Source organism: Ceraceosorus guamensis, assembly GCF_003144195.1.
Source record: "Ceraceosorus guamensis strain MCA 4658 unplaced genomic scaffold IE81scaffold_6, whole genome shotgun sequence".
NCBI lineage: Eukaryota > Fungi > Basidiomycota > Exobasidiomycetes > Ceraceosorales > Ceraceosoraceae > Ceraceosorus > Ceraceosorus guamensis.
In genome coordinates, this window is record NW_020290001.1 from 463,477 (window position 1) to 487,965 (window position 24,489).

At 56.9% G+C, this 24,489-nt stretch overlaps 7 protein-coding genes across 7 annotated transcripts; 5 read left to right on the forward strand and 2 right to left on the reverse strand.

Moving 5' to 3' along the window:
* The first annotated feature begins 1,044 nt into the window (after positions 1-1,044).
* Positions 1,045-3,965, forward strand: IE81DRAFT_211130 (glycoside hydrolase). Its single transcript, XM_025510972.1, has 7 exons — positions 1,045-1,691; positions 1,767-2,524; positions 2,598-2,936; positions 3,006-3,117; positions 3,188-3,250; positions 3,317-3,745; positions 3,834-3,965. Exons 1-7 carry the CDS (start codon positions 1,527-1,529, stop codon positions 3,942-3,944), a joined length of 1,977 nt encoding a protein of 658 aa, XP_025372449.1. The 5' UTR covers positions 1,045-1,526; the 3' UTR covers positions 3,945-3,965.
* A 1,048-nt stretch (positions 3,966-5,013) lies between these two features.
* IE81DRAFT_297939 (hypothetical protein) lies at positions 5,014-10,488 on the forward strand. The gene is made up of 2 exons (XM_025512171.1): positions 5,014-5,325; positions 5,443-10,488. The coding sequence occupies exon 2, from the start codon at positions 5,485-5,487 to the stop codon at positions 10,327-10,329; it is 4,845 nt and encodes a 1,614-aa protein (XP_025372450.1). The 5' UTR covers positions 5,014-5,325; positions 5,443-5,484; the 3' UTR covers positions 10,330-10,488.
* A 2,289-nt stretch (positions 10,489-12,777) lies between these two features.
* Positions 12,778-16,784, forward strand: IE81DRAFT_364304 (hypothetical protein). The gene is made up of 2 exons (XM_025516846.1): positions 12,778-13,522; positions 13,681-16,784. Exons 1-2 carry the CDS (start codon positions 13,207-13,209, stop codon positions 16,479-16,481), a joined length of 3,117 nt encoding a protein of 1,038 aa, XP_025372451.1. The 5' UTR covers positions 12,778-13,206; the 3' UTR covers positions 16,482-16,784.
* Positions 16,681-18,398, reverse strand: IE81DRAFT_211166 (hypothetical protein). The gene is made up of 2 exons (XM_025510973.1): positions 17,871-18,398; positions 16,681-17,783 (listed from the first exon to the last, which is right to left on the reverse strand). The coding sequence occupies exons 1-2, from the start codon at positions 18,258-18,260 to the stop codon at positions 16,881-16,883; spliced, it is 1,293 nt and encodes a 430-aa protein (XP_025372452.1). The 5' UTR covers positions 18,261-18,398; the 3' UTR covers positions 16,681-16,880.
* Positions 18,399-18,886: 488 nt separating this feature from the next.
* On the forward strand, positions 18,887-21,772 carry IE81DRAFT_309528 (cysteine proteinase; the record flags this gene model as incomplete). Its single annotated transcript, XM_025512400.1, has 6 exons — positions 18,887-19,146; positions 19,220-19,321; positions 19,393-19,579; positions 19,651-20,643; positions 20,709-20,894; positions 20,960-21,772. 6 exons carry the CDS (start codon positions 18,887-18,889, stop codon positions 21,695-21,697), a joined length of 2,466 nt encoding a protein of 821 aa, XP_025372453.1. The 3' UTR covers positions 21,698-21,772.
* IE81DRAFT_320479 (ribonuclease H-like protein) lies at positions 21,750-23,273 on the reverse strand. The gene is made up of 7 exons (XM_025513042.1): positions 22,855-23,273; positions 22,603-22,747; positions 22,489-22,506; positions 22,220-22,387; positions 22,087-22,119; positions 21,909-22,017; positions 21,750-21,843 (listed from the first exon to the last, which is right to left on the reverse strand). Exons 1-7 carry the CDS (start codon positions 22,965-22,967, stop codon positions 21,794-21,796), a joined length of 636 nt encoding a protein of 211 aa, XP_025372454.1. The 5' UTR covers positions 22,968-23,273; the 3' UTR covers positions 21,750-21,793.
* A 197-nt stretch (positions 23,274-23,470) lies between these two features.
* Positions 23,471-24,475, forward strand: IE81DRAFT_297951 (hypothetical protein; the record flags this gene model as incomplete). The annotated part of the gene is made up of 4 exons (XM_025512172.1): positions 23,471-23,805; positions 23,946-24,034; positions 24,132-24,188; positions 24,255-24,475. Coding segments are annotated over exons 1-4 (558 nt in total), but the record flags the coding sequence as incomplete, so codon positions are not given.
* Positions 24,476-24,489: the final 14 nt, after the last annotated feature.

Here is a 24,489-nt window from a genome sequence, read left to right on the forward strand (position 1 = left end):
ACGACTCTGACTGCGCGATGTTCTGCATCTGAGATTTCCGGCGCTAAGGACAGTCAGACTCAGACTGCTGATGAGTTGAGCCGCGTCATGCTGCAGCACCAAGGTGAGCTCCATCCCTGCTGCCCTTGCCCCTTGCTCATCCATCCGCACTCCACAATCAAGAATCACTATGAATGGTCGTCAAGACTACAGAATCAGTACCCACGACTCGCTTGCCAAAATCCCTGCGGCTCGGCTTGATGTCCACCATCTCCGCGTCCGACGGCGGCGGGGGCGGTCTCGGCGGGAAGCAAAGTGAACGGCAGATTGGCACTCCACGCCTTGGAATCGAAGTTTCTGCGCCCTCGCCGTGGAATGTGCGCAGCCCATGTGAGAGTCGGGATTGATGAATGTTTGTTTCGAAGCTTCCATCTCAGCTTTGACCATCCGCGTGACAAGCATCACCCATTCAACAGTGACGGGCCGACGCACCTCAGCGGTAGCGATCCGATGGTGTCGTGAAAGCCCGCCAGTCAAAGCCAGGGCGTTCGGATCACTTTTTGTGAAGTGTTGGATGGGCATCGTCAAGATCTCCGGCGCTAAGTCCACCTCAAATAGCAAGCCGGGCAGCCGGAGCGCGCCCTCGAGGTTCGTCCGACAGACGCTGCCCTGCCCCACATTGACGACCACGTGCAGATCAGCATCATCTTCCCCGCATTCCCACGCAGGCTCTGCTGACAGAGCTCAGGAAAAGCAGCGCCAGACGAAGGCGGCTTGCCCTCGACCATGAGCTTGAAGAGATGTCCGAGACGCTAGTGAACTCAAAACGTCCGTGGATCTCGCACGCACGTACGCTACTCAGCCTTCACCACCTGCTTCTACAGCCTCTCAAGTGTCTGCCCAGGAACGCGGGGAAGGAATAAGCGCGCCAGACTGATCATTTTGATTCACTGATGCGCACGGTGTCCCGAACCCGGCGCAGATCCTGGAGAAATCGGTGTTGCGCTAGCGTCACCACCTTCAATTGCCCGTCCTGCGTTGTGCGTGCAGGGTCGCGCCGAGAATTTCAGCGTCAAGACACAGCACTTGCGCTAGAAGGCTCGTAGCGATTTGTCCCTCTCCTTCGGCATTCTGCTACTTCCTGGATTGTAGCCGCACAGGTCACCGCCCTGGCTAACCGTCTCAGTACGAAGGGAAGGGATGGCTATGTGTCCGTTCCTGAACCGCGCCAGAGTCATGAGGGGCGATCATTCAGGTGTGGCCAGATCCCATGCTGGCCTTGCTTCGACGTGTTGGACGCTCTCGTCCGCGGCTGCCCTATGTCTATAAGAGGCGACGTCCTGGCGATCAAGGAAGCATTACTTCACCATACTCTCACACCTCCCCTCTCGCTCTCCGACAAAGAACCGGTCAACAGGTTCTCACAATTTCCTGTCCGCCCTTCTCCCCATACTTCACCCATTCATTGGTCCTCTCACCTATAACACGCCAAGCTACGGCATTGTTACAGCCCCTGGACTTTCTTCTAGCTTTCGCCCATCTCCACGATGAAGGTGTCTCTCACCATTCCTCTCACGGTGGCGTCAGTAGTCGCTCTTGCTGCCGCCGCGCCAAACTCACTGGTCAACTCTCGACGAGCCACGTCTGTTGATCTGACCGTAGCGCGCCAGACCAGCAGCAAGGTGGACTTCGGTGTCACTGCTTTCATAGAGGTGATTTGACGTAGAAGCCCCTACCAGTCATAGTTGCTGCGCTAATTCCGATATCTACTCATCCTTACCACGCAGAACAACATCAACAGCGGATCCGATGGTGGCCTGTATGCTGAACTCATCAAGAGCCGAGCTCTCCAAAGTGAAGGCGACGGTCTGACCAACAGCTGGACGGGTAACAACGCGGACATCTCTGTCATCACGTCCGATGCCATTAGCAACGTCCTTCCTCGCTCTCTTCGTATCGCCAAGAAGGGGAGCCCGAGCAGCTTTGGCGTTAGAAACGTCGGCTGGGCTGGCATCGCTGCCAAGCCTGGCAAATACAGTCTCACTCTCAGCGCCCGGTGCAACGCCGCCACATCCACCACTGCCACTGCCGGTCTGTATGACGCGCAAAGGAAAGCACTTGGCTCTGCCCAGGTTCCATTGGCGCTGACCAATTCCTGGAAAGAGTTCAAGGCCACGATCCAGGTCGCAGGTGGCAACAATGTCGCCTCCAACCAGTTTGGTCTGGACTTCCCTGGCAACTTCGCGAGCGAACAATGCCAATTCAACCTCATCAGCTTGTTCCCCGAGACTTTCAAAGGCACGACTGCACGTCAGGATCTGGCGCAGCTGTTGGCCGACCTTAAGCCCAAGTACTGGCGCGTCATCGGTGGTAATGCTCTCGAAGGCAACAATCTGGCATCACGTTTCCAGTGGCAGCAGGCAATTGGACCGCTCAAAAATCGCCCAGGACGTGCGGGCACCTGGATCGACTGGGACACGGATGGCTATGGTCTGGATGAAGCCCACAGACTTGGCGAAGCGGTCGGAGCCAAGGCCATTCCTGGGTGAGTGGAGCGAAAGACGGTCGACCGTGCCAATGAGTGCTGACGTAACGTGGATCTCCTCTCGCCGGGTCAGAGTCTTCGCTGGCTACACTCTCAACCAGCAATCCGTTCCCGACGATCAGCTTCAACCATACATCGACTCGGCCGTGAACGAACTGCACTACCTGCTTGACCCTCAAGGCTCTTCCACGTGGGCGAAGCAGCGTGAAGCCAACGGACACGCGGCCCCTTACAATCTGGCTGCCGTCCAGGTCGGCAATGAAGACTGGATCAGTGAGGCTGCCATCAAGACGTACCAGACCCGATACCCTCGTTTTGCCAACGCTATCAAAGCCGCATTCCCCAACCTTCTGGTTATGTCCAGTAGTCCTTACCCTACCCCCAAGACTCAGCTGGCAGCCATTGATCAGCAGTGAGTACGAGGCAAAAGCGTTGCGGCATTCGCGATCGAATCTCACCGCGCACTCATGTGCTTCCCCAGCGACTACAACACGCCCAATTTCTTCTTGGGAGCTTACGACCGTTACGACACATGGGCACGCAACGCCACCACCATCTGGAACCTCGAAATGGCTGTCACAAACAGTGGCAAGGTGAGCCCACGGAGTTCGCTGCCCGCAATCGCAATCCTTGTGCTGATCCAATCGTCCCTGACAATTGTAGTGTGGGGAGACACCCCAAATTGACGCTTTGAGCGGTCCCTGTCGTCTGACCTACCCTATCCAAGTGAGTTACTACCCGCGAACTTCTGCCTGTGAGCGCCACTCACACGGTCAGCCCGTCTGCTCTCAGCTGGGCGCTGTTGCTGAGTTCACTGCTATGATGGGTATGGAGCGGAATAGCGATGTCGTAAAGACCTTCGCCTATGCGCCGCTGCTGAACAAGATTGGCAATGGTCTGAGCCAGTGGCACCCGGACCTCATCAGCTTCGACGCTGTTGACTCGTGGCCTTCGGCATCGTACTGGGCACAATACGCCTTTGGACAATATGGCATCGACTCCCTGTACAAGATTACAAGCTCTGTAGCATATAAGCCGGTCTACTGGAGCGCTGGCAAACAGGGCAACTTGGACGTCATCAAGCTCAGCAACAGCGGTGCAGACCCTGTCACCGTCACCGTCAAGGCGGACGGAGCGCAGTACAATCCCAACGCTGCCGGATCTCTGATACTCTCTGCTCACAATGATGCTTACGCCTCGAACACTCCAGAGAACCGTCAGGTAAGTCGAATTTTTTTTTTTTCCCTGCCTTTGGATGAACATACGCTCGTTTCGAGACTGACCACATCGATGCACCGTGTTCGCACAGAACATCAAGCCCACTCGACGCAACACCTCTGCGAAGGACTTTGTGAATGGCGCTTTCCGCATCACTCTGCCGGCCTACTCGCTCGCTGCGGTGAAGCTCGCCAGGGCTTAGTCGTGCAGTGCAAATGCAAATGCTTTGATTGCTGCGAGACACTATCCTTGACTCGAACTCCTCTGTAAAGATTTCGAAATACCAACTGCATGCTCATTCTCGTTGCAGCATTGCTCGATCGCGATGCACGGTTCCGGAAAGGGGTAGGAGACTTGACAGGTCAAAAAAAAAAAAAAAAAAAAAAAAAAAAAAAAAAAAAAAAAAAAAAAAAAAAAAAAAATTCATGCCTAGCACGCAATTGAGCGAGGTGGGTGAATGTGAATGAAGCGGATGCCAGATGAAACCACTTTCGACTCGAGACTATATGGAGTGCTCTGCCAACGCCATCAGCTGTGCGCGGACCAATCGCCCGCCTGAACGTGTTCTGCCTGCCTTACCCCACGTTCCCTTGGTGGCTGAGCGAGCGTGGGATCAATTAAGAAGCTCGTCGCGGCGCGCGCTTGCCCGCATGCTTGAGACACGTCAAATTGAAATGCGAGGACGACGGGCAAACAAATACGCGCGATTGCCTATAGCTGCTAGCGGCTGCTGCTGCTGCTGCTGCTGCTGCCAGCTGCTGCTGCCGCTTGTCATGAATCTTGCACGTCACAAGTTGCTTCGACAGACTCTTGCTGTCGACGACACCTTGTTTGGCTTCTTGGCAGAGGCTCCAATTCAGCCTTTAGCCTTCATGTCAGGGTCTCGAGACGATCTTTATCGTCGCTGCTCTGCTGCTATGGCCATCGCTATCATCAACGAGTTCTGAGTTCTACGAGTCGATCGAGCTGGTCCCCACGCAAGGAGCGCACGTGACGATTCAAAACGAGACATACCATCGCGGGCCGCGCGCCCGCGCGTGGTGGAGCGATCGCGAGGCCGCGGAGATCTGAGCAGCCCCCACGCAGTCAAAAGTGACTGCGAGTAAGTGCCCCCTCCTTGCTGCGCGCACCAGGCCGCTGCGTGCCGTGGCGCGGGAGCTTGCTCAATCGCATTGCGCGATCGATCGATCAAGCGAGCGGGCGGGCGTGAGTGCTGGTACGGTAATTAACAAGCAGAACAACTGCATGGGCTTGAAAGGCTGATCAGTCCAGCCATCACTTCACCTTCGCGACCACTGTTCGTACGTTCACCGACCCTCTCTCTCGCCTCGACATTGGTCGTATCAGCTCATCAGCGCTGTACATTCTTCTTTCGGGTGGACTTGCTTAGCTGCTGATCTTTGGGCTGTAGCGTCACTCAGCCATCCTTGACATCCAAAAGTCCCGGCGGCCGCATTCCACATCAATCTCATCGACCTGTACTTCACCCCATTCTTCATCCTTGGCGCACAGGTTCACACTGTCGTTGCTGTCGCTGTGTGCATGACATACTACAGCGTCAAGAGAAGCGTCCCGTCCAGCTAGTGAGTACATCATCTCGACAGCCTTCCGGGCTTACGCTTTGCCCGCGCACGATTTCGAAGGACACGCATGGCCGTTCGAAAAAGTGTCGATTGGCTCACTGACCACGTCGCCCCCAGCAGGAGAAGCACAGAGAGCGAGCGCGCAGCAGCATCATTTCCATGGATGGAAGCGCGATCTCAGAGGCACACCCTCAAAGACGGTACCATGATGCGCAATACGCCCCTGCTCAGTCAAAGGGGGACTGCCGCTCTTCCCCGTCCGGCGAGGTGACACGCGGGATTGAAGCCGAGTCAGGGAAGATGGCGACCCCATCGGCTTCACTTGGAGCTTCCTCCGTCCAAGCACCAATCCAGTCGCCACGCCCGATAGGACCTGCATCTTCGTCCCAGGCCGAATCTGGCGCCGGTCTTCACATCAGTCTTCCCCCTGGTGTGCCTGTGCCCCACTCCAGCGTCTTTTCTCCGCCCGCTCATCGCTCGGCAAGTCTAGCCACAAGACGGTCCTACATGAACAGTGGCGCCGATTCGAGCACAGCATCTGGCCTTCGCAGTCCTTCGCCAACGGCTGCCTCGAATGCCACGAAGGCTGCTGGTGCACCGCAGCGAGCCGCAAATGAAGCCCAGTCGCGCGTCCAGTCTTCTTCAGTTCAAGCGGCGAATCCATCGCCTGACATTTTAGCTGGCGCCGCAAATGGAGGTGTGGCCCCAACGTTTGCGAATCCGTTCGCAAATCCCGTAGGAACGTCTTCTACCTCTGCCAATACATTAGGCATTGGTGAAGTCAAGGCGGACAGCTATCAGCCTCGCGAGCCGCGCGAGCCTAGACATGCCCTGGCGCGAGCACGTAGCGTGGCGGGAGATCTCCGAGGCGGAAACATCGGCACTGAGGCGGACAACGCCACGAAGCCACCGCCAAGCGATTCGCCCAGCTCTTTCGTACTAGCGCCCAGCGCCAAAAGTACGCCCGGAAGAGCCTTGGGGTCTATGGCGCAAGACGATGATGGAAGCGAAGAGAGGGATTCGTTTCCGACCAGTAGCACAGCTGTGATCGATGGGAAGGAGTTCGACTTTACTCTCCCTCCTGCCGTTATGAGCAGTGGCAGAAAGGCAAGCGTGAGCCTTCAGCTTTTCAAAGAGACAGGCTCAAGCAGCAACGTGCCGCATGTAGGGACATCGAGCGACGACTCGCCCGACACTCTCAGCAGAAGTCTTCGCAAGACCACGCACAGCCCAAAGTATAAGGCCGGGGAGCGCACAGCACGTAGGCGGAGCGTGACTCCAGCAAAGGTGTCGAGATTGGGCGGCAGCGCAATACAGCCTGCATCAGAGTCAACGGCCACAGAAGACGAGGAGGACAGTTCTAGCCCCTTGTCCACCCGTCTATCTCGGCACATCACAGTCTCTCCACGAGCCGCACTTTTGGATCTGCCGCCCGCAGCTAGTCCTTATGGCAGCTTTCAGACGCAAGGCAACCTAGTCCTGCAGCCAGCGACTCCATTGACTCTTTTGGCAAAGTCGAGACTGAACGAGGATGGTACTGTTAGCAGCCAACTTCGGAGGGCCTCGTCAGTCAAAAGCGCCGACAGAACATCTCGACCTCGTAGAATGTCTCGTGGAAGCTCTATTGCGGACGGGGCAGCCGTAGATGAGAGCGAAGAACTAACCTCTTCTGATGAAGATGAGGTGGTCGAAGATAACCTGGACGAGAGCGATGAGGACGAGGAGCTGTTTGATGATTCTGAGAGCTCCGAACAGTCTTACGACAGGGAGGAAGGAGAGCACGCGGATGGCCGTGCGTCGTATTTGGATCTACGCACTGGTCAACGGCGCAACAGTGAAGTCTCGCAGCAACGAGACGACTCCAAATTTGCTCAGAAGGAATTGAGCGGCGCGATCGCGATACCGTCGAGATCCATATCTCGCGCCGCTTCACGTCGAGAGGCGCGCAGTGAGGACCGAAGTGGTCGCTATCGCAGGGAAGGTCTTGTGCAGCCACCAGCCGTGGTGCAGCTCCAGCCGTTCTCGAATCAGGTCGGCGGCCATAGCTCCATTTTCCAGTTCTCCCGACGAGCAGTGTGCAAGCCTCTGGTCAGTCGCGAAAATCAATTCTATGAAGCTGTGGAAAGGGATCATCCTCGTCTGCTCTCCTTCATTCCTCAGTATCTCGGTGTACTCAACGTGACCTATCGCCACGTGGAGAAGTCACACGATCCTGCCAAAAATGACCGAGCTTCTTCTGCCCAAGCAGTAGCAGCCGAGCCCAGCGGTACCACCGAGCCTTCTGATCCTAGCAGTCTCTCACGCCCTGCAACAGCGCGGCGGCGCGTCTTCGAAGGTCAAAACGAGCACGAAGATGAAGTGCCCGAAGTTGCTTTGAGCATGAATAGGCACATCATACCAGACTGGATGCTTGGCGGCACGAGCGGGGCCCGACAGACGTCTCACTCACCCGGCCGGAATCGAAAAAGGGCCTCTGGCCTTAATTCAGCGCGTACCAGTCGCTCTGCAGAGCGAACGCTCAGCACGCTTCCCCTGAGTTCGAGCGCCGAAGCCCCCTCGGACGGTCCCCACAATTTCTCACCTGCACTGAGACCGTCATTGAATCACGCCTCTACAATCGGCTCGCCGTCTGTCAGTCCCATTACCTCCGCAGGCGCATGGTCAGAAAGGTCGCAGCATCAATTCGCCTCGAAGGGCTTGTCGAGTGAAGAAAGAGAAAGCTCGCGCAGACCTCCAAACTCCGCTCATGGCGATGCAGCATCTGAAGACCAGCGTCCACACTTTGGACGACGGGCCAGTGCGGGTGCATTTGGACCTTGTAACCTGTTCGCAGGCCGTGGCTGCACGTCGGTCAATCGGCGATTACAGGAGCAAGTCTTGCGCGAGGTCTTCAGTGGTCCAACACCCCGAGACGACGATGGTGCGGCAGGCCCTGGATGGGGCCGAACGAAGCGCAACGCGCGAAAACACCGCAGGAGGCTAGAAAAGGCTTGGCAAGAGAGCGAGGAAGGCGCCAGTCGAAGCGCGGTGTCAAGGCCGGAGCAGGCAGAGCCTGCGTCGAAGAGAGCCTCGGGAAGCGCTGTAGTAGCGAGCCTTGCGCTTCGTGAAGCCGGAAAGCCAAGTCTTCCGAGCTCTAAGCCATTGTCTCGCCCGGGCAGGATGCCATCCACTCCTCCACGATCTCCTCCTTTACCTCCTTCGATCGCAAACAGCCCACTCTCAGTCAGGTCTTCGGATGCAAAGGTACGACAGCCGCGCTTTCATGCACCTGGCGAGCTTTTGAGTCTCGACGATCCCGTGTCGACGAAAGGCAACCCTGCGCCACAAGCATCCGAAATGGAAGCAGCTGTGCCGCGCCGTTTCCGTCGTGTTCACAGTGACGCCGCCTTGTCTTTCAAAAGTGCTGCTACCTTTGGCTTCACGCCGACAGAATCCTCTGTGGGCACCCCAGATGAAGCTCGTAGCGGCTGGACCTCCACTAGCCGCGAATCGGCCACTGTGGCAACGTCGGAGAACGTAGAGACATGCTCCGGCTCGCCACCTCAGCCCCATGGTCGAAGGGCGTCCACGGACAGCAGACTCTTCTCGATGGAGGATCTGGGTCTTGACAGCGATCAATTAAGGGCGCAGAAAGCAGAGGCGTCGTCTGAGCATACAGGTCTAGCATTGGATGATGCTCGCCAAAAGACGCCGCGGCCATTCCAGGGAACGAATGGGATCTCATCCAATGATAGTCGTGCAGGACTGCCTGGCAGCTCCGAGGTGCCCGCGACCACGCTCGGCGAGCCCGCGCTCCAGGCAGCGGCCAACGCAGCAGCAGCAGCGGCTGCTGATGTCGGGGATGCTGTCGACCCGTCATCTGCGCGGCAGGAGCAATTTTTGCTCATGGAGGACTTGACTGGGCGATTGCGGTCGCCTTGTGTTCTCGATTTGAAGATGGGCACGCGCCAGTATGGCCTTGACGCAACCGAAGCCAAGAAGCGAAGTCAAACGAAAAAGTGTGACAAGACTACTAGCCGAACGCATGGCGTACGCATCTGCGGTATGCAGGCCTACGACGCCAAGAACGATACCTTCATCTTCCAGGACAAGTACTATGGTCGCAAAATTGCGCCATCCGACTTTGCGCATGCACTAGGGCGCTTTTTCGACGATGGACGTCACCTGCTCCTGCACCATGTGCCCGTGATTCTGGAGAAGCTTTATCGACTAGCGCGCATCATCAATGGGCTGAGCGGCTATCGCTTTTATGCAAGCAGTCTGCTCTTCATATATGATGGAGATCAAGAGACCCAATTTAGGTTGGAAAAGGAGTTTGAGAGTCGCACCAAACGTGGCATAGCCGGAGTCTCGCCAGGTCTAGCCGACAGTATCGATTGCAGTCCTCTGGTAATGCCGGCTGACACCTCGGCTGAAGGTGCTTCGCTTCCCGGGGTTTGGTCCTCACACAGCCTGGATCGCGCAGACGGCGTTGCGCCAGGTTCCTTCGGTCCGACCACGCAACTGTCCACCTCAAGCTCTCTCAACGCCGAGAGCCCCTTTGCGAAGGAGGAACATGCGTTGCACGCATCTGTGACTTCGGTGCCCAGCTCTATGCCGCCCGCACGTCGCCGGCGACGTCGCGGAGAAATCAACATTAGGATCATCGACTTTGCCCATTGCACCACAGGGTCCGACTTTTTCTATCCGGCTCACGAGGGCGACGAGCCGCCTTTGCCAGGGATGCCAGAGGCTAGATATCCTCCCGGTCTGCGCGATGGTCCCGATAGCGGCTACCTGTACGGACTGCAGCATCTGGCGGCGTCGTTCGAAGAGATTTGGGAATTCGAACGCCAACTTCGTCGAGAGACGGCCCGTCAGTCTGCGCGCGATGCTGGCGGCGATGAAGGGCAGATTCTGCTTGCGGCCAATGAGGCTGATGTCGGCCCCTTGCGCATAGACGGCGCAGGTATCTTTGGCGAGATTTTCGGGCCACAAGGTCTGAATGGCTACGTCTCTACGTGACGCTCCTTTTGCTCCTGGTAGAGCAACAGAACAACATGTACGCCAAAATCATCGATCCTCACCTGGAACACCACACGCCGCGCTCGCTTTAAAATTTCTCTCGTGTACCTTTCCCCACCCATATGCATTTCTTGCTGCAATGTCACTCGCATCATCCCGAATCATTCTTCGCTCCGTCTGTGCCTTGCAGCTTGCTCGCCTTCCCACCTGAGACGCTTCACGGTAGGTCGATAGGCGAGGCGAAAGTTTCACTCGTGACCGAAGATGGCTCCAAGCCAAGCCGCAGACCCGCCGCGCCACGTCGGTGCTGTGGCGTGCGGAAGCCTGTTGATGTAGGACAAGCGTCCCTGCGAAGTTCTTGATCAGCAGCCAACAAAGCAGGTGTCAAGAAGCGTCAAGCATGCCTTTGCGATTTCGCGCCGTACGTGCAAGAGACGTCGTTTCCACACCTAAATTTTCACGATTGTCTGCCGCCTCTCAGCCCTTCCCCCTCCCTCCTTCTCTTCTTCGTGACGAGTGCAAAGAGCGAGCGAGCGTACGCGGCGAGCCTTGCGTTACCTCACCGCGGCGGTACATTGCTTAATCTTAGTCAGCACACAGACCCGCCGCGCGCAGACGCTACTGGGCGCGAAACAATTACATGTAACCGCTCCCGGTTGCCCAAGTCGAGCACGAAAATGGCCCACGGTCCCTGATTGTCTCGGTCAGCACACTTCCGACCTCGATTGACGGTCTTCTTGATCTGCCTTTACCGATGATCAGGCCAGGCCAGGCCAAAGTCCCGAAGCGGCAGCCGAGTCCAACGCCACACTCTAAACGCGCATGGTCCATTTGTGTGTGCAGTACTTACTTGCATGGTGTTTGATTGTCAGCGCGACCGTCGCGCATATTGCCGACATGATGGCAATGCTCGAGAGTGCATCCGCTGTGTGAGTTTTGTACGCCTGGATGACTGCACAGAAGGCCCGCGAGAGGAACAAGAAGCGAGTGCCGCATAGCGGACAGGTGGCTTGGCAGCGCGAGGCAATCGTGAGACCTTAGGCGATCCTGATCCGGACCTTGATGATTAATTGCAAGTTTGTGCTCATGTCAGCCGGCAAAAGCCATGGTCCCCGCAAATCGGGGGGCCCCTCAACGACAGGTAATATAAATACATAGCAGAGCTCGCGGTACGGCATTCATCATTTCATTCAAATTGTAATTTAATCGTGATTTACATGCACCGCCATCATATGCGGCGGCTATAGGGTATCGCGACAGCTATTCAAGATTATTATAGGTTTCATGCAACTCGTTAACACAAATCACCGCTAAAGAGCACGACGCAGCTCAGCCAGCCCGCAGAGCCCTGATCGGCCATGCATCTATGTATGCGCACGCATGCGAGTTAGAGCTGGTGCAGACAAATTGTGCTTATGAATTCAAAAACATGAGCGCGGGGAGCTGTCGTTGGACGCGCGGTGCCGCTACGCTGGCCCGGCAGATTGAGCGCATGCATCGATGCGGCAGGTATGGGCGCGGGGATCTGGTCATCCCATGCAGTCACGATGAGTCTGAGTCATGCATCAGACAGTCAAGTCGCGGTCGCGCAGTGGCGCGTGCACAGGCCTATACGCGTGATGGCGCCGCGCGAGGCTGATGCATGCGCAGAGATTCTCGATCTTCATCACCTTGCCCGGCGCATCGCGCGGATTACTTGAGCGCGCCACAGCAGCAGCATGCAGCGCGCAGCGGCGAGGTGAGCGGCCGCCCTTTGACCTCAGCGATCCATATTATTTCCATGTGATTTGAACCTCATCGTCGTGCATCAAGGCTTGCTGCACTGTGACTGTGACTTAGTCACACAAATCGCACCGTCGGCTCCCTGCTTGGTCCCTTGGTCGCCGCTACGCTCTGCTGTGGACCGTCATCAGAGTCTCTGTTCTGGAAGCGCACAGCGGTGAGTGTGCGCCATCCACTCACTGTGCACCCAACTCACGATTCTTCATACACAGCGCTCGGCTCTTCTAGCGCTTGCACACCGCGATATAGGGCTGCTGCTGCTGCTGCTGCTGCTGCTGCTGCTGCTGCTGCCTAAGCACGCACGCGCACCACCTGCTGGAATCCTTTGCCTTGCCCATGTCTCACTCACATCGTACAGCGCGAGACCCACATAGATCTCGTCTTGGCGATGTGCTAAGCTTGACTCGCTCGCTCTATAGGCGAGCCAAGATTTCAATGTTTTTGATTTGCAAGCATTTCGAGATTCCACGCGCGAGAGCAAACAAGCCTTCAAAGGTGTGTGTGGTCTGCTGCATATATGCAAGAGACCGCCATCAACAGCCTATGCAAAGGCGCGTGAATTTGAGCTAATCTCACCTAAGAACCTTTGTAATCATCCTTGTAGCAATCCGAGATCTTGCAGCCCAGCTAGAACTCATTCGATTTTTGGCGCGCAAAGCCTCAGGCCTGGCGGAAACGCATGGACTTTATTTGACTGTCCAACGGCCTGCTTACTTGATCCTCCTTCCGCGTTGGTGCGGCCTTGACTCAGCGAGCGGCCCGAGTCGTCACTAAGGAACCGACTGGTTAGCAAGCTTTGTGGTTCTTCCACTTACTCAAAGGCTTTGCCCTGATGCTCCCCCATTCTCACCACCAGATCGCTCTGTTAGCCACGCTTCCACCACGTATTTGTCAACGCCACCATCATACATCGCGTCCCTACGTATTCGACGACTCAAGACACTGCGTGGCGACCGAATATCGGCGTTCTCTTTACCAATTACCAGCCTTCTCCTTTTCGACCACCACTGCAGAATCCATCGAGCCCAGACACAGCAAGCCTGAAAAGGCTTTTGGTGTCTGAACATCAGCACGGCATCATAAGGCTCCTTTAAGATGTCGGTAGCGAACGCGGAAGCTGTAAGCCGCAGGGATTTGGCAGTATCGGATGAACCACTGTCTGTGTCAGAAGCCACAGCCATTGCTGGCGACCACCACGACGGCTCGCCACCTTCGTCCTCGCAGAGCAACTGCGGCAGCTCTGAAGGTGCTTCGAGCGACGCCACGACTAGGAAAGAGGCGCGCTTTACGACTTCTCGCAGCAACGCTACTCCTGCGAGCGAGCGCGACACTGTTGCCGCCGCTGGCAGCATCTCAACACCTACAGGAATGGTGGAGGCACCGGGCTTGGGTAGGACAGTGACACTGGAAGGTGAGTCAGCGCTCCAATTTCAGTGTATCGGGCAGTGATGCAGGCGCGCTGTGCGATTGCGTGAATCGGGTGTGTCCGCACGGCTGCTGGAAGTGGTCTCACAATGTCGGGCCCTATGCATACGTGCTGACTGCTGACCACTGCGTCGCCACCTTCAGATGCCAAGCGGACGCTGCAGGGCCGCGCCTCTGGCCGAACAGAGTCAACTGGCTTCGTGAATCCGCGCAAGGCCCGCCAGACACTGGAGGATGCTGGAGGCACCGGCTCATCTAGCGCTTCTGGTAGCATTGCGACGCAACGTCACGCGGCTCTTCAAGCAAGAGAGGCTGCTGCTCGCCTCCTCGACATGATCAAGTGTGCAGCTTGTGGTCAAACTTTCCGCGATCCGGTCACTCTACCGTGTGGCCACAGCACCTGCATGGGCTGCGTTTTGGAGCGCGTGAACGAGGACCGCACCATGACCACCATGCCTTGCTCAAGTCATGTGCCGCCGCGTTTGCCTCTCTGCGCAACTGCAGTGCCCTGCTCGGTCTCTGGATGTCAACGTTCTGCCATCGGCCGAGGTTTGGGGGTTTGGGCGGGGCATCAAGCACGTTGGGGCCCGCCCTCCGCATCGCAGTCTGCATCGGAAGCAGGTCTCTCAGCTCGCGTGACCAGCGAGGGTCCAGGCTTCGTGCCCCTGGACGGCTTCGTCATCGCTCAGCCCGACCAGTCCGTCGGTCTCACCGTTGTGCCACCTCAGAGGAAGGGTGACGAAGCATCATACACTACGTCGCCCTTTACACTCGCGAGCGGCGGTCGGTCGTCCGGAGACAGCCTTCGTCTTGATGTCACCTTGTCGAAAGCCATCGATGCTCTGCGGCGCTATGCACATATGCCTCTCGCGCCCGATCCTTCCTCAGAAGCTCCGACCACGTCTTTGCACGGCCTGCGGTCACTGGCGTCTGGCAGCAGATCAGTTCGGCAATATACAGGCACTCAAGGGTCTACTGCATTCCTTCGCTCGGGAAGTGAGACAGGCAGCGCATTTTCCCGCGCTCGCCGACGCGGTGTTCGCGGTCACCATGTCCGCTCTCTCCGCTCTTCAGCACTTCCAGGTCGACGAACATCTCGCCTGACGGATCACCATGCTGATGACGATCGCGTCGCCATAGCGCCAAATTTTCTGCCCATGCTTGGTGGTAGCGAAGAGGGCAGGGAATCGGGCTCCGTCGGCGGAGTGCACGCCACCTCCGAGACTGACGACGACGATCAAGACGTGCTTGAAGCCGATCATCACGAATTTGACGCGGACGGATCTTCAAGCTCGCACTTGTCATGGTATTCGACCCGCGAAGAACCTTACGATCGCGGCGATCACGCAGACTTTGAGGATCACTACTCAGTGCCCGAGGAGGGTGACGATCCGGACTTCGGGGGCGCTTACTCCAGACCTTCCGCCGCTTACGTAGCGCGGCATCATCGCTTCAATCCAGATGCCTCTGCCTCCGGCTGGGCTTCCCGACCCAGCGCATCCGACACCACAGTCTCAAAACGACACCGCAGACGCTCTCTCTTTGGCTCAAAGTTGCCAACGTCAGATCGCGCCATCGAGGCTGACTCAGAATGGGACACCGAGACCTCCTCACGAGGTTCGCTCAGTGCGAAACCCGCCCTGATCAGCCAATCTGACGACACTGCTCGTTCCTCTGCAACACTGGACGAGCTCCACTCTGAACTGGTCGACGTCTTGGAATGTCAGTTGTGCTATCTGCTGCTGCACGAGCCTCTCACGACGCCTTGCGGCCATACCTTCTGTCGGACTTGCTTTGCGCGAAGTCTGGACCACAGCAGCAATTGTCCGCTCTGTCGCGCTTCGCTTCCGGCCATTTCATTCTTCCAGGATCACCCGCCCAATCACACTCTGCTCACGCTTCTGACTTCGTCGTACGCCAACGACGGAGATTTGACGAGACACAGCAAGCTTCTAGAGCCCGCAGCAAACGCCACAATGGATGTGAAGCTGCAAGCTGCTGTTGATTGGGCCTCGCTTCCACCAGACATTCGCGGTCTTCAGCGCCTGTACACTGAGCGAAAGACAGCTCTGGAGCAAGAAGAGCGTGAAGCTCGCCTCTCCACCCCCATCTTTGTCTGCACCGTGGGCTTCCCAGAGATGCCCACTATACTGCACATTTTCGAACCACGGTACCGTTTGATGATCAGACGCTGCGTCGAGAGCGGTAATCCGAGGTTCGGGATGGTTTTGCATTCACGCGACTCGCCGGGAGGGATGAGCGAATATGGTACCATGCTGGACATTAAGAGCGTCCAGATGCTGCCCGACGGTCGCTCGATGATCGAGACGGTGGGCTCGGATCGCTTCCGCCTTCACGAGATGGGATCGTTAGACGGCTACATCGTTGGCCGAATAGAGACCGTCAGCGATTTTGGCGCCTCGCAAGAACAACAACTTGAGCAAGCAGCCATGGCTCGCAATGCTGCCAAAGACCGCGCGGAAGCCGCGCATGGCGCGCAAGAGGCCACCTCTTCGTCTCGACAGGAACGATCAAGCGTCCCACCAGAGGTTCCTGAAGCAACTCAAGCCGAGGACTTTATCGTTCAGCCCGATTACGAGGCGACCGAGTTGGCTCAGGTCGGACTGCCTCCGCTCGAAGCGCATCAACACGAGCCTTCCACGGCGGAGATGATCGCGACGTGCATGACTTTCATCTCTGAACTGAGATCAGGCACCGCGCCTTGGCTAGTCACGCGCATCAACCACACCTACGGCCCCATGCCAGATGTGCACGAAGTAGCGAAGCTCAGCTTTTGGATGGCTTTGGTCATGCCCATAGACGAACACGAAAAGGCTAGGCTCTTGCCCATCCGCAGTCCACGCATCCGTATGCGAGTCGTAGTCTACTGGATCGAGCAGCTCAGAAGCACGTGGTGGTATTCGAGCGGTTGTTCGGTGTCATGATGTCTTGCGCTGCTCGTACCTACTCCTCTCCATTCTTTGACTTTTCAACTTTACTTTCTGCTGCTCTCTTTTCCTCGATCTCCCCTGCGCGTCCAACTCCTCGGTCACGTTGCCGCGGCGGAGTCTCTGTATCAACGCTCATTAATATGCCACCTCCACATCGCCCTTTTCGGACTCGTCACCTTGGCTGCCCAGCAGCACCTCTCGCGCGCAGCGTGCCCTTCAACCCCCCTTGTCGCTTTCTTCACACTCTTCCGCATCTGTATTCTTCATTCCAACGGAAGCCTTTCATCCAATGACAAGACCGTTGAGTTCTATGCAGGTTCATTTGTTTGCCCTGGGGGTATCTATTGCGTCTTTCCAGGGGTTGGGATCGAACAAAAATGACCCTGCATTGCTCTACCCGACTGGGTACAGGCCAACGCAGCTGCCGTCCATGCCCAAGCTCCACCACGGCGATCCGATGATGAGCACACAGATGGCGATTCCAGCTATGTAGCTGACAGCTGCGTACCAGACCGCAGATCTACCCTTGGCTGCCCTGAGCTCGGCTGCAAAGGTGCTGATGGTGCTCAGACAACCGCAAAAGCCTTCTTCTAAACCATAGGCGGCTGCGCAGCCCGTCATGGAGTACGCGCCGCCTCCCGCCGACCCGGCTGCTCGACCTACGTGTTGCAGGACGAAAGCGGCACCGACGAACAGCGTGGCTACGAGATTGGCAGCCAGCGTGCCTAGGCTGAGCTTGGAAGAACGCGATGCTGGGAGAGGGTTGAGGAAGCTGAGATACCAACGCAGCACGCATCCTGGTGGAGACATGACCAGACTGAAGGTGATGCGTCGCCAAGGAGCGTAAAAAGCGCACAGAAGAGCCGAACCGACCCAGAAAGCTAGGCCGAGGACGAAACAGGAAAAATCTAGCACTCTGCTCTGATCACCCACGACTCGGGGGCCTTCGCGTGATTCGAAGGCTCGCGCTGAAGCGCCGTGGGTGAAGGGTGCCTCGCGCAGCACATCCTCCGACTCCTGTTCGGGTACGCCTTTGTGTTCTTGTGGTTGCCCGGACGACGCATTGCGGTCTTGCGTCTGGGTGCCACTCGATGCCTCTGCGCTGCGAAATTCAGTCGAGGCATTCTGCCTGACTGTGTCCAACTGTACTTCTGATGATGTATGCGCACCTCTACGAGGGCCGAGTACGCGGAGCAAGAGGCTGAAAGGTAAGAACTCGGCAAAGTGGTGGCCTGCTGATAGACAGGCCAAGGAGACGGCGAGCGTAGCAATAGTCTGCGTCAATCCGTCCATCGCCTGTGCGTTTGGGAAAGGGGGCAGGCACATTTCTCAGCAAAGCAGACTTGACTTGGTGAGAGCGAAGTCCGGCCCGTATTGGCTCACATTGTAAAAGCCGCTCCTGCCATGATGATACTGATCGCCATACGCTCTAAAGCATTCCAGCACCCAAACGCTAAACGTGGTGATGCAGCCGCATAGTCCAGTGGTGATGGCGGTATAGAGCGGCGGATAAAGATCGTCGATGGATTTCTTGTTGGACATTGCCCAACCCATGATGAAGCAGCCTAAACCTTGCGCCCAGATGACGGGCGCGATGGATTGACCTGGATAAGTGTTGATGGCTACCAAACCCAGACGGGCTAGAGTGCCCCACAAAGAGGAGAATGTGAGAAGACCGAGGATGGATAGGTGTCGACTGAGAGGTGGCAGGACTATAAGCGGCGCACTGCTACCGTCGCTGCCGGCCTGTTTGCGACCCGTGGAAGGCACCATGTTTGAATCGGGTGCTGCTCCATGCGCCGCTGACACGTTGCCGTTGTGAGGTGAGTGCGAAGCGAGCCACGAGCGCTATTCTCAGAAGCGCTTGAAGGAAGCAAGTCGGTTGAATGCGTCATCTGTTAGACATGGCAGACGAGGTGGACTCGCAGCACAAGTTTTGGTGAGGTGAAGGCGTCTGGTGATGTTGACGGGGCGTGTAGGAAGGGCGTAGGACTTCGGGGCTGAGAAGAAGATGCCGCTGTAGTCACGAGTACGTGTTGCTGGGATACACTACTGATTGGAAGGGAGAGCGTGAGCGGGCATGGCAAGGGTCCAAGCCCAGTCACAGTAGCTACAGTGTATAGCTACCTGCGCTGTGCGCGCGGCAAGCATCGTCGTTGCTGACGCCCGTGATGCACGCACGATTCATGAATCGCTGCGCGCTAAGCTGCTGCCGCGCTTGCGATATGAAGTCACGCAGCTCGACGCGGCCTCGCCCGTTCCTTCCCTCCATCAACCTGCTGCGGCTCTGTCACCAGTCCAACACGCGACGATCTGATCTTTTTCAGGCGAAAGCTTTCATTCGGATTGGCCGTTGGATGTGACAAGACCCTCTCGAGGCCTGCATTGTGTGGAAAAGCATGTCTTCCACATGGTCCGATCAAGCAGCATCCTACAGCACAGCAGGAGCCAAGAGCGAGCTGTCAAGAGACTACGATGGCGCGTTCACCAACTATGTACGAGCAGCGGAAATCTACATGAGATTGGCACGGTCGGGTGAGAGTGCAGATGTTCGTGAGAGGGCTAGAAATGCTGCTGGAAGAGTGATGCAGAGGGCAGAAAAGGTGAGACCTTTGAGAAGGGACAAGGGATTGTTGGATCCAGGTGAGCTCTGCGCGTCGTGGGATTTCCAGGCGGTGGGGTGCGCATGTGCGCTGATGAATGCCATCCCTTCTGTCATGTGCACGCTCAAGCACTGCAGCACAGCAAAGTCGCACGTTGTCAGCTTCTGCTCTCATCGCTGGGCTCAGGTACGAGCAGTGGGATCGACCGGGCGGACCTTCGAACCTCAAGCCGTGAGTCGCTCAATGTCGCATCATCGCGAGGCTCATCTGCTGAGGCATCACAGCCTTCGTGCCGCCTCCAGGCTGCCGCTTTCGCCCTTCTCGCCCGCTCAACAGGCGCTAGGTGCGCAGTACAGAAGTTCGAATGGCACCATCAAGGGCAAAGAACCATTGCGAGGCGAGGATATACGTCAGGATGTTGTGACCGACTGTAGCGTAGTGGCAGCGTTGGAGGCAGCTGCGGAGCACGACATGGTTTGGGGCACGAAAGTGAGGCACCTTGATACAAGACGTGCTGGACTATGATACTGACTCGAACTGACACTGCAATCTCACCCTAGCTGGCTTCTTCAGCCCTCTTCCCTCAAGACGCCAATGGACGGCCCTGCGAGTCGCCAACAGGCGAGCACAAAGTGCGACTTCACCTGAACGGTACCACACGATGTGTACCCATCAATGACGAGCTGCCCTGCTACGCAGACGGAACGCCCATGTGCGCTCGAGGGCAACAAAGCGCAGACGAGGCATCGCCATCAGCCTCAAGCTTCGTTTTGTGGCCCAGCTTGATTGAAAAGGCTTATCTGAGAGTGATGGGCGGCTATGACTTCCGAGGATCCAACAGCGCGGCGGATCTGTACGCCCTGACTGGCTGGATACCGGAGCAGGTGGGACTCGGAAGCCACGCTGGTTTTCAAAGAGAAAAAACGTGGGAAAGGCTGTCGGGTGCCTGGAAGAAGGGAGATGTGATCATCACCGCGGGTACTGGTGCGGGTGCAAATGCAGTCTCTAGCACAGACGCAAACGAGTCTCTGGATCTGTTGGTCGACTCGCACGATTATGCGGTGCTTCAGCTTAGCGAAAAGGACGGCAGCAGGTCTGTGCTCTGTCTCAATCCGTGGAGCAGTCAGCGAGGACGCGATCAGGAGGGTCGATTGCATCTGGACAGCGTGCAGTCGCCCGCGACTTCCAACGACGCTTTGCGCTCAAAGCCATTCTGGATGAGCTGGGATGAGGTGTGCGAACGTTTTGACGCTCTGTACGTCAATTGGAACCCATCCTTGATGAAGCACAGCGTCGAAGCCCACTTCACGCTTCGCAAGCAAGGCACCGCAGCTCCAGATTTGGGGGAGAGCATGCGTCAGAATCCGCAGCTGAAGCTCGACATTTCGAAATCGGATGGAGCTTGCGAAGGCGAAGAAGTGTGGCTGCATCTAGCACGACATTTTGGGCCAACGAAGGAGAATTTGACGGGGTCGGGGGATTATGTCGCCCTGCACGTCTTTGAGAATGCGGGCAATAAGCGCATGTACAGGCAGCGAGTGGACGGCAAAATGGTGAGCTGCAAAAGGTGTAGATCGCGCGTGTACACATCGTTGATATTCTGTGCTTTGCGGCTCAGGGCACCTACATCGATGGGATGCACAATCTCGTCCGATTCACAGTGCCAGCCTCGACGAGCGGCTCCTACACTTTGGTGGTCTCTAGACATGGCGGTGCAGATGATGCCTCCTTCACCCTTCGTGCTCACGGCACGCACGAAATGACACTCAGCGAGCTGCCTAGAGCTCATCCTCACGAGATCAGTGTGAGTGTGGCGGTCACTTTGTGAGGCGTCGCCGTCCTGACACGCTGCTGCGCTGCTCTTCGCAGCTACCTGGCGCATGGAAAGCACGCTCAGCGGGAGGAAACAGCACTTTTGCCACATTCGTACACAATCCCCAATTTCGGCTGATCGTCCCTTCCACCTCGTCCAACGCCGATATACTGCTCACGTTGGAAGCGAGCAAGGACCTGCCTGTTCAAGCCCTTGTGCTCTGGTCTAGCGGTCGACGTATTTCGCACTGCATCAGCTCAGACGTGGCGGCATCCAGCGGCGACTTTTCCTACGGTCTCGCCGTCCTGCAAGCCTCTGTGCAAGCTGGAAACTACACGCTTGTGCTGCAGACTTTTGAGCCGGGTCAAGAAGGCAGCTTCATGTTGAATGTGCAGAGCTCCGTTCCAGACTTGGTGCTGGAACAGATTCCTCCCGAAGGAGCAGGCATGTACACGCGTTGCTGCAGAGGATCTTGGAACGTGTCATCGTCTCCGCCCAAGTTTAAGCTGGAGGTGAAGCAGCCAAGCTGCAAATTTGTTGTGCGGCTTCAAAGTCGAGAAGTTTCTAGCTCAGGTCGACCAGCCGTACAGCTCAGCATTATGGACGCTGCTACTGGTCGTCAAGTTGAGACCAGTGGACCCTTTGTCGACCACGTATGCGGCGTCCTGATCGACGATCTCAGACTTTCTCAGGGCGAGTACTTCTTGCTGCCCAGGCATCACGGCGGAGGCATCCAAACAGGCTTCTTCATCGACGTTCACTCGGATGCTCCCATCGTTTGCACGCCTGCCTAAGTGAAGCCGCAGCTTTTGCTGGGCGTCACCTCTACACCTTTGCAGTCAAATCGAGCATGCATGCATTGCTACAAGTCTTTTACCGCGCGCCGACGATCAGTTGAAAAGTTTTGGTGTGAAATGTTCTTTGCGATAATGGCGCAACTCTGCAAAACGGGCACCAGGTGCTTAGCGAATCGAACTTCGAGAGGGAGCGCGAAGGCGTACGCACCGGCTATGGAGCCTCTGATGTCTTCCAAAGCTCTGTGCTCGCCTTTGCCGGCTTGCCATCTGCTCTGCGGGCCGTACCAACGCGACACGAGCTCTTTGATGGAGGATACCTTTTGCGAGTGAAAAGTGCGCATTCAGCGGCAAGGCGAGCGAGACGTAGAGATGTGAGGAAGACTCACATCGACAATGCGGTAGTGCAGGTGTTGCATGAGCTGCGTGAAGCGAAGGCGAATAAGATCCAGGATGAGCTCAGGGAGCGCTTCGCCGGGCTTTTGCACGGCTGGTCAGACGGCTTGAGAGGCAGCAACGCACCTCTGGCATTTCGCCCTTCAGAAAAGCGGCATCTGCGTGCACCGTATTTCCGGCCAGACAAGCCACGCGAGCTTGTGGGATGCGCTCCTTGACGTAGGTCAGTATTGCCGCTCTCACATCGGCGTGCGCCAGAGCTTGGGCAGAGAGGCAAGCTGCTGTGAGACCGGACTGGATTGAATTTTTGGCACGAGCGAGCTTGTCAGTCGGACTGCACGAGCTAGCAAAGGCAGCTTTGCACGACGAGCATGGTCTTGCATGGTTTTGCTTACTTGACCATGTTGACGAGTCTGAGAGAGGTCGAGGCGTGGAAGGGAAAGATGAGCGAGTGCTATTCGATTGGACTAGGTGGCGGGAGCCTGTTCAACGATCTGCAGGCTACTCACGCACCACTCTCCCATGGCGTCCAGAACGGCCTTGTCTTGCTTGATCACATAAGTTACGCCTTCGTCCAGCTCATTGAGCTGCCCGTCCGTGATGATGCAGGCAATCTCTATTATCCTCTCTGTGCGCGGATCGAGGCCGGTCATCCTAAATCAAGCCAAGACGAGTCAATTTTGAGCTCGTAGGCTTCGTGCTATGCTGCAGCCAATGCAGGGTGGAAGCGCGACTGCAGGCGCGACCTGTGCACTACTCACTCGCAGTCGATCCAGACCAGGGGACCCTCGTTGGCCTTCAGTGTGCGCGTTGGAGGAGGAGGGGGAAGTGGGGAGATGGGATGCCCAGCACTCTGTCCCTGCTGATCGCCCATCTTCGCTTGCTCGACAGTACGCCTCGACCGACCAAGTGCAGAGAGAATATCGCGAAAGGAGAAGAAAGATCGATTGGCCTGCTGTTCCCTGCTTGCCCAGGACCTTTGGGCTGCAATCCTCCCCAAGGCTCCGTGCGATGTGGTGCACCGAACACAACTGTGCGTGGGTGTACGGAGCAGTCTCGATCCTACGCTCCTTGCTTGAAGCGCCTGCATGCCTCGCCTAGTGCGTCCCTTGATCTTGCCAACATGTCTTTCGGTGAATGAGCGGGAAGAAGAGCGAAGTAGGTCTGCGCGCTATGGATAGGATGCTGCTGATGTTCAAAGTCCTCCCTTGATTACGCAGCGATCGTGCGTCTACGAGATGCTGCTGCATGCGCGTGCACAGCACCCTTCTACATTCGCGATTCTTCTCCGCGGAGTTCCAGGCAGAGGACTATAATCACGAGTACGCTCGGACCTCGTCGGCGTCGGCATCGACTCCTGGCGCGTGTCGGCCACGCAGCATTCGGCGCGCTCGCCTCGAGATCGTGACATTTAGCTGCGAGCTGCGAGCAGTGGTGAGTGGTGTGACTCCTACACCACAATCGTAAGCCATCACCTTCATCCACCTCGACCCCGGACCCCGGACGCGAGTCCCCGCCAAGATGCAGTCGAAGATGTTCGGATGGCTGAGCTGTCTCTCCTGTTCGTCGGGCATGGATGAGAACAAATCGACGACGATCAAAGGCGGCGTACAAGAAGGGTGCATCTTTTGTCCTCCCAATCTCACACCCGACTCGCCCAAATTCAGAGTGGTGCACACCTCGGATCGATTCATCGCCTTTCACGATCGATCGTAAGTTTGACAAAGCAGTCCCGAGCGATCAAGAGAATCAGATTCTTCGTTTGGTGGGGCCAGGAGGCCGACGCGCGCGTAGTTCGTGGGCGCTAATGTGATGATGTCTCGTGTTGGTGTTGTTGCGCACGTGGATACAGCCCGGCAGCCAGCATCCACCTCTTGGCTGTACCTCGACAGCACATTGACGATGTGACGGTGCTGAAGGGAGGAAAAGGAGCAAAGCTGAGTGCGTGCTTCGGCCATCAGTGGCAAATGACAACATTATCGGCCTTGCAATTCTGACTCGATTCACCAAAACCGCTTCACTGCAACACCAACGTCAGTCCTGGATCTGCAAGCGTTCGGTAATGAAGCGATCGATCTTGTCGAGTCAGAGCGGAGTCCCTCGCGCGACAAGCTCACCAGCACCAGCACCACCAGCAGCAGCAAGCCGCGCTCCTCATCAGATGCAGAAAGAAGATTCGGTTTTCACATTCCGCCCTTTAGAAGCGTATCTCACCTGCATCTGCACTGCCAAGTCTTGCCCTACAATTCGCCCATGTTGGCGCTGAAATATCGCATCAGCGGTGATGCCAATGCTCCACGAAAGGGTTGGGGCTGGTTCGTCACAGCTGCTCAAGCTGCCGGCATCATCCAAGCCGGTCACAAAGTCACCGTCAAACCGTGCGGAGATTCTCAAAA

Coding starts and splice junctions, on each gene's coding strand:
- IE81DRAFT_211130 (XM_025510972.1), top strand. CDS start 1,527: ATGAAGGTGTCTCTCACCATTCCTCTCACGGTGGCGTCAGTAGTCGCT. Junction 2,525..2,597: donor GGAGCCAAGGCCATTCCTGG/GTGAGTGGAGCG, acceptor TCGCCGGGTCAG/AGTCTTCGCTGGCTACACTC. Junction 3,251..3,316: donor GTCTGACCTACCCTATCCAA/GTGAGTTACTAC, acceptor GTCTGCTCTCAG/CTGGGCGCTGTTGCTGAGTT.
- IE81DRAFT_297939 (XM_025512171.1), top strand. CDS start 5,485: ATGGATGGAAGCGCGATCTCAGAGGCACACCCTCAAAGACGGTACCAT.
- IE81DRAFT_364304 (XM_025516846.1), top strand. CDS start 13,207: ATGTCGGTAGCGAACGCGGAAGCTGTAAGCCGCAGGGATTTGGCAGTA. Junction 13,523..13,680: donor TAGGACAGTGACACTGGAAG/GTGAGTCAGCGC, acceptor CGCCACCTTCAG/ATGCCAAGCGGACGCTGCAG.
- IE81DRAFT_211166 (XM_025510973.1), bottom strand. CDS start 18,260: ATGGTGCCTTCCACGGGTCGCAAACAGGCCGGCAGCGACGGTAGCAGT. Junction 17,784..17,870: donor GCAGGAGCGGCTTTTACAAT/GTGAGCCAATAC, acceptor CCAAACGCACAG/GCGATGGACGGATTGACGCA.
- IE81DRAFT_320479 (XM_025513042.1), bottom strand. CDS start 22,967: ATGGGCGATCAGCAGGGACAGAGTGCTGGGCATCCCATCTCCCCACTT. Junction 22,748..22,854: donor CTGGTCTGGATCGACTGCGA/GTGAGTAGTGCA, acceptor GGCTTGATTTAG/GATGACCGGCCTCGATCCGC. Junction 22,120..22,219: donor TGAAGGGCGAAATGCCAGAG/GTGCGTTGCTGC, acceptor CGCTTCACGCAG/CTCATGCAACACCTGCACTA.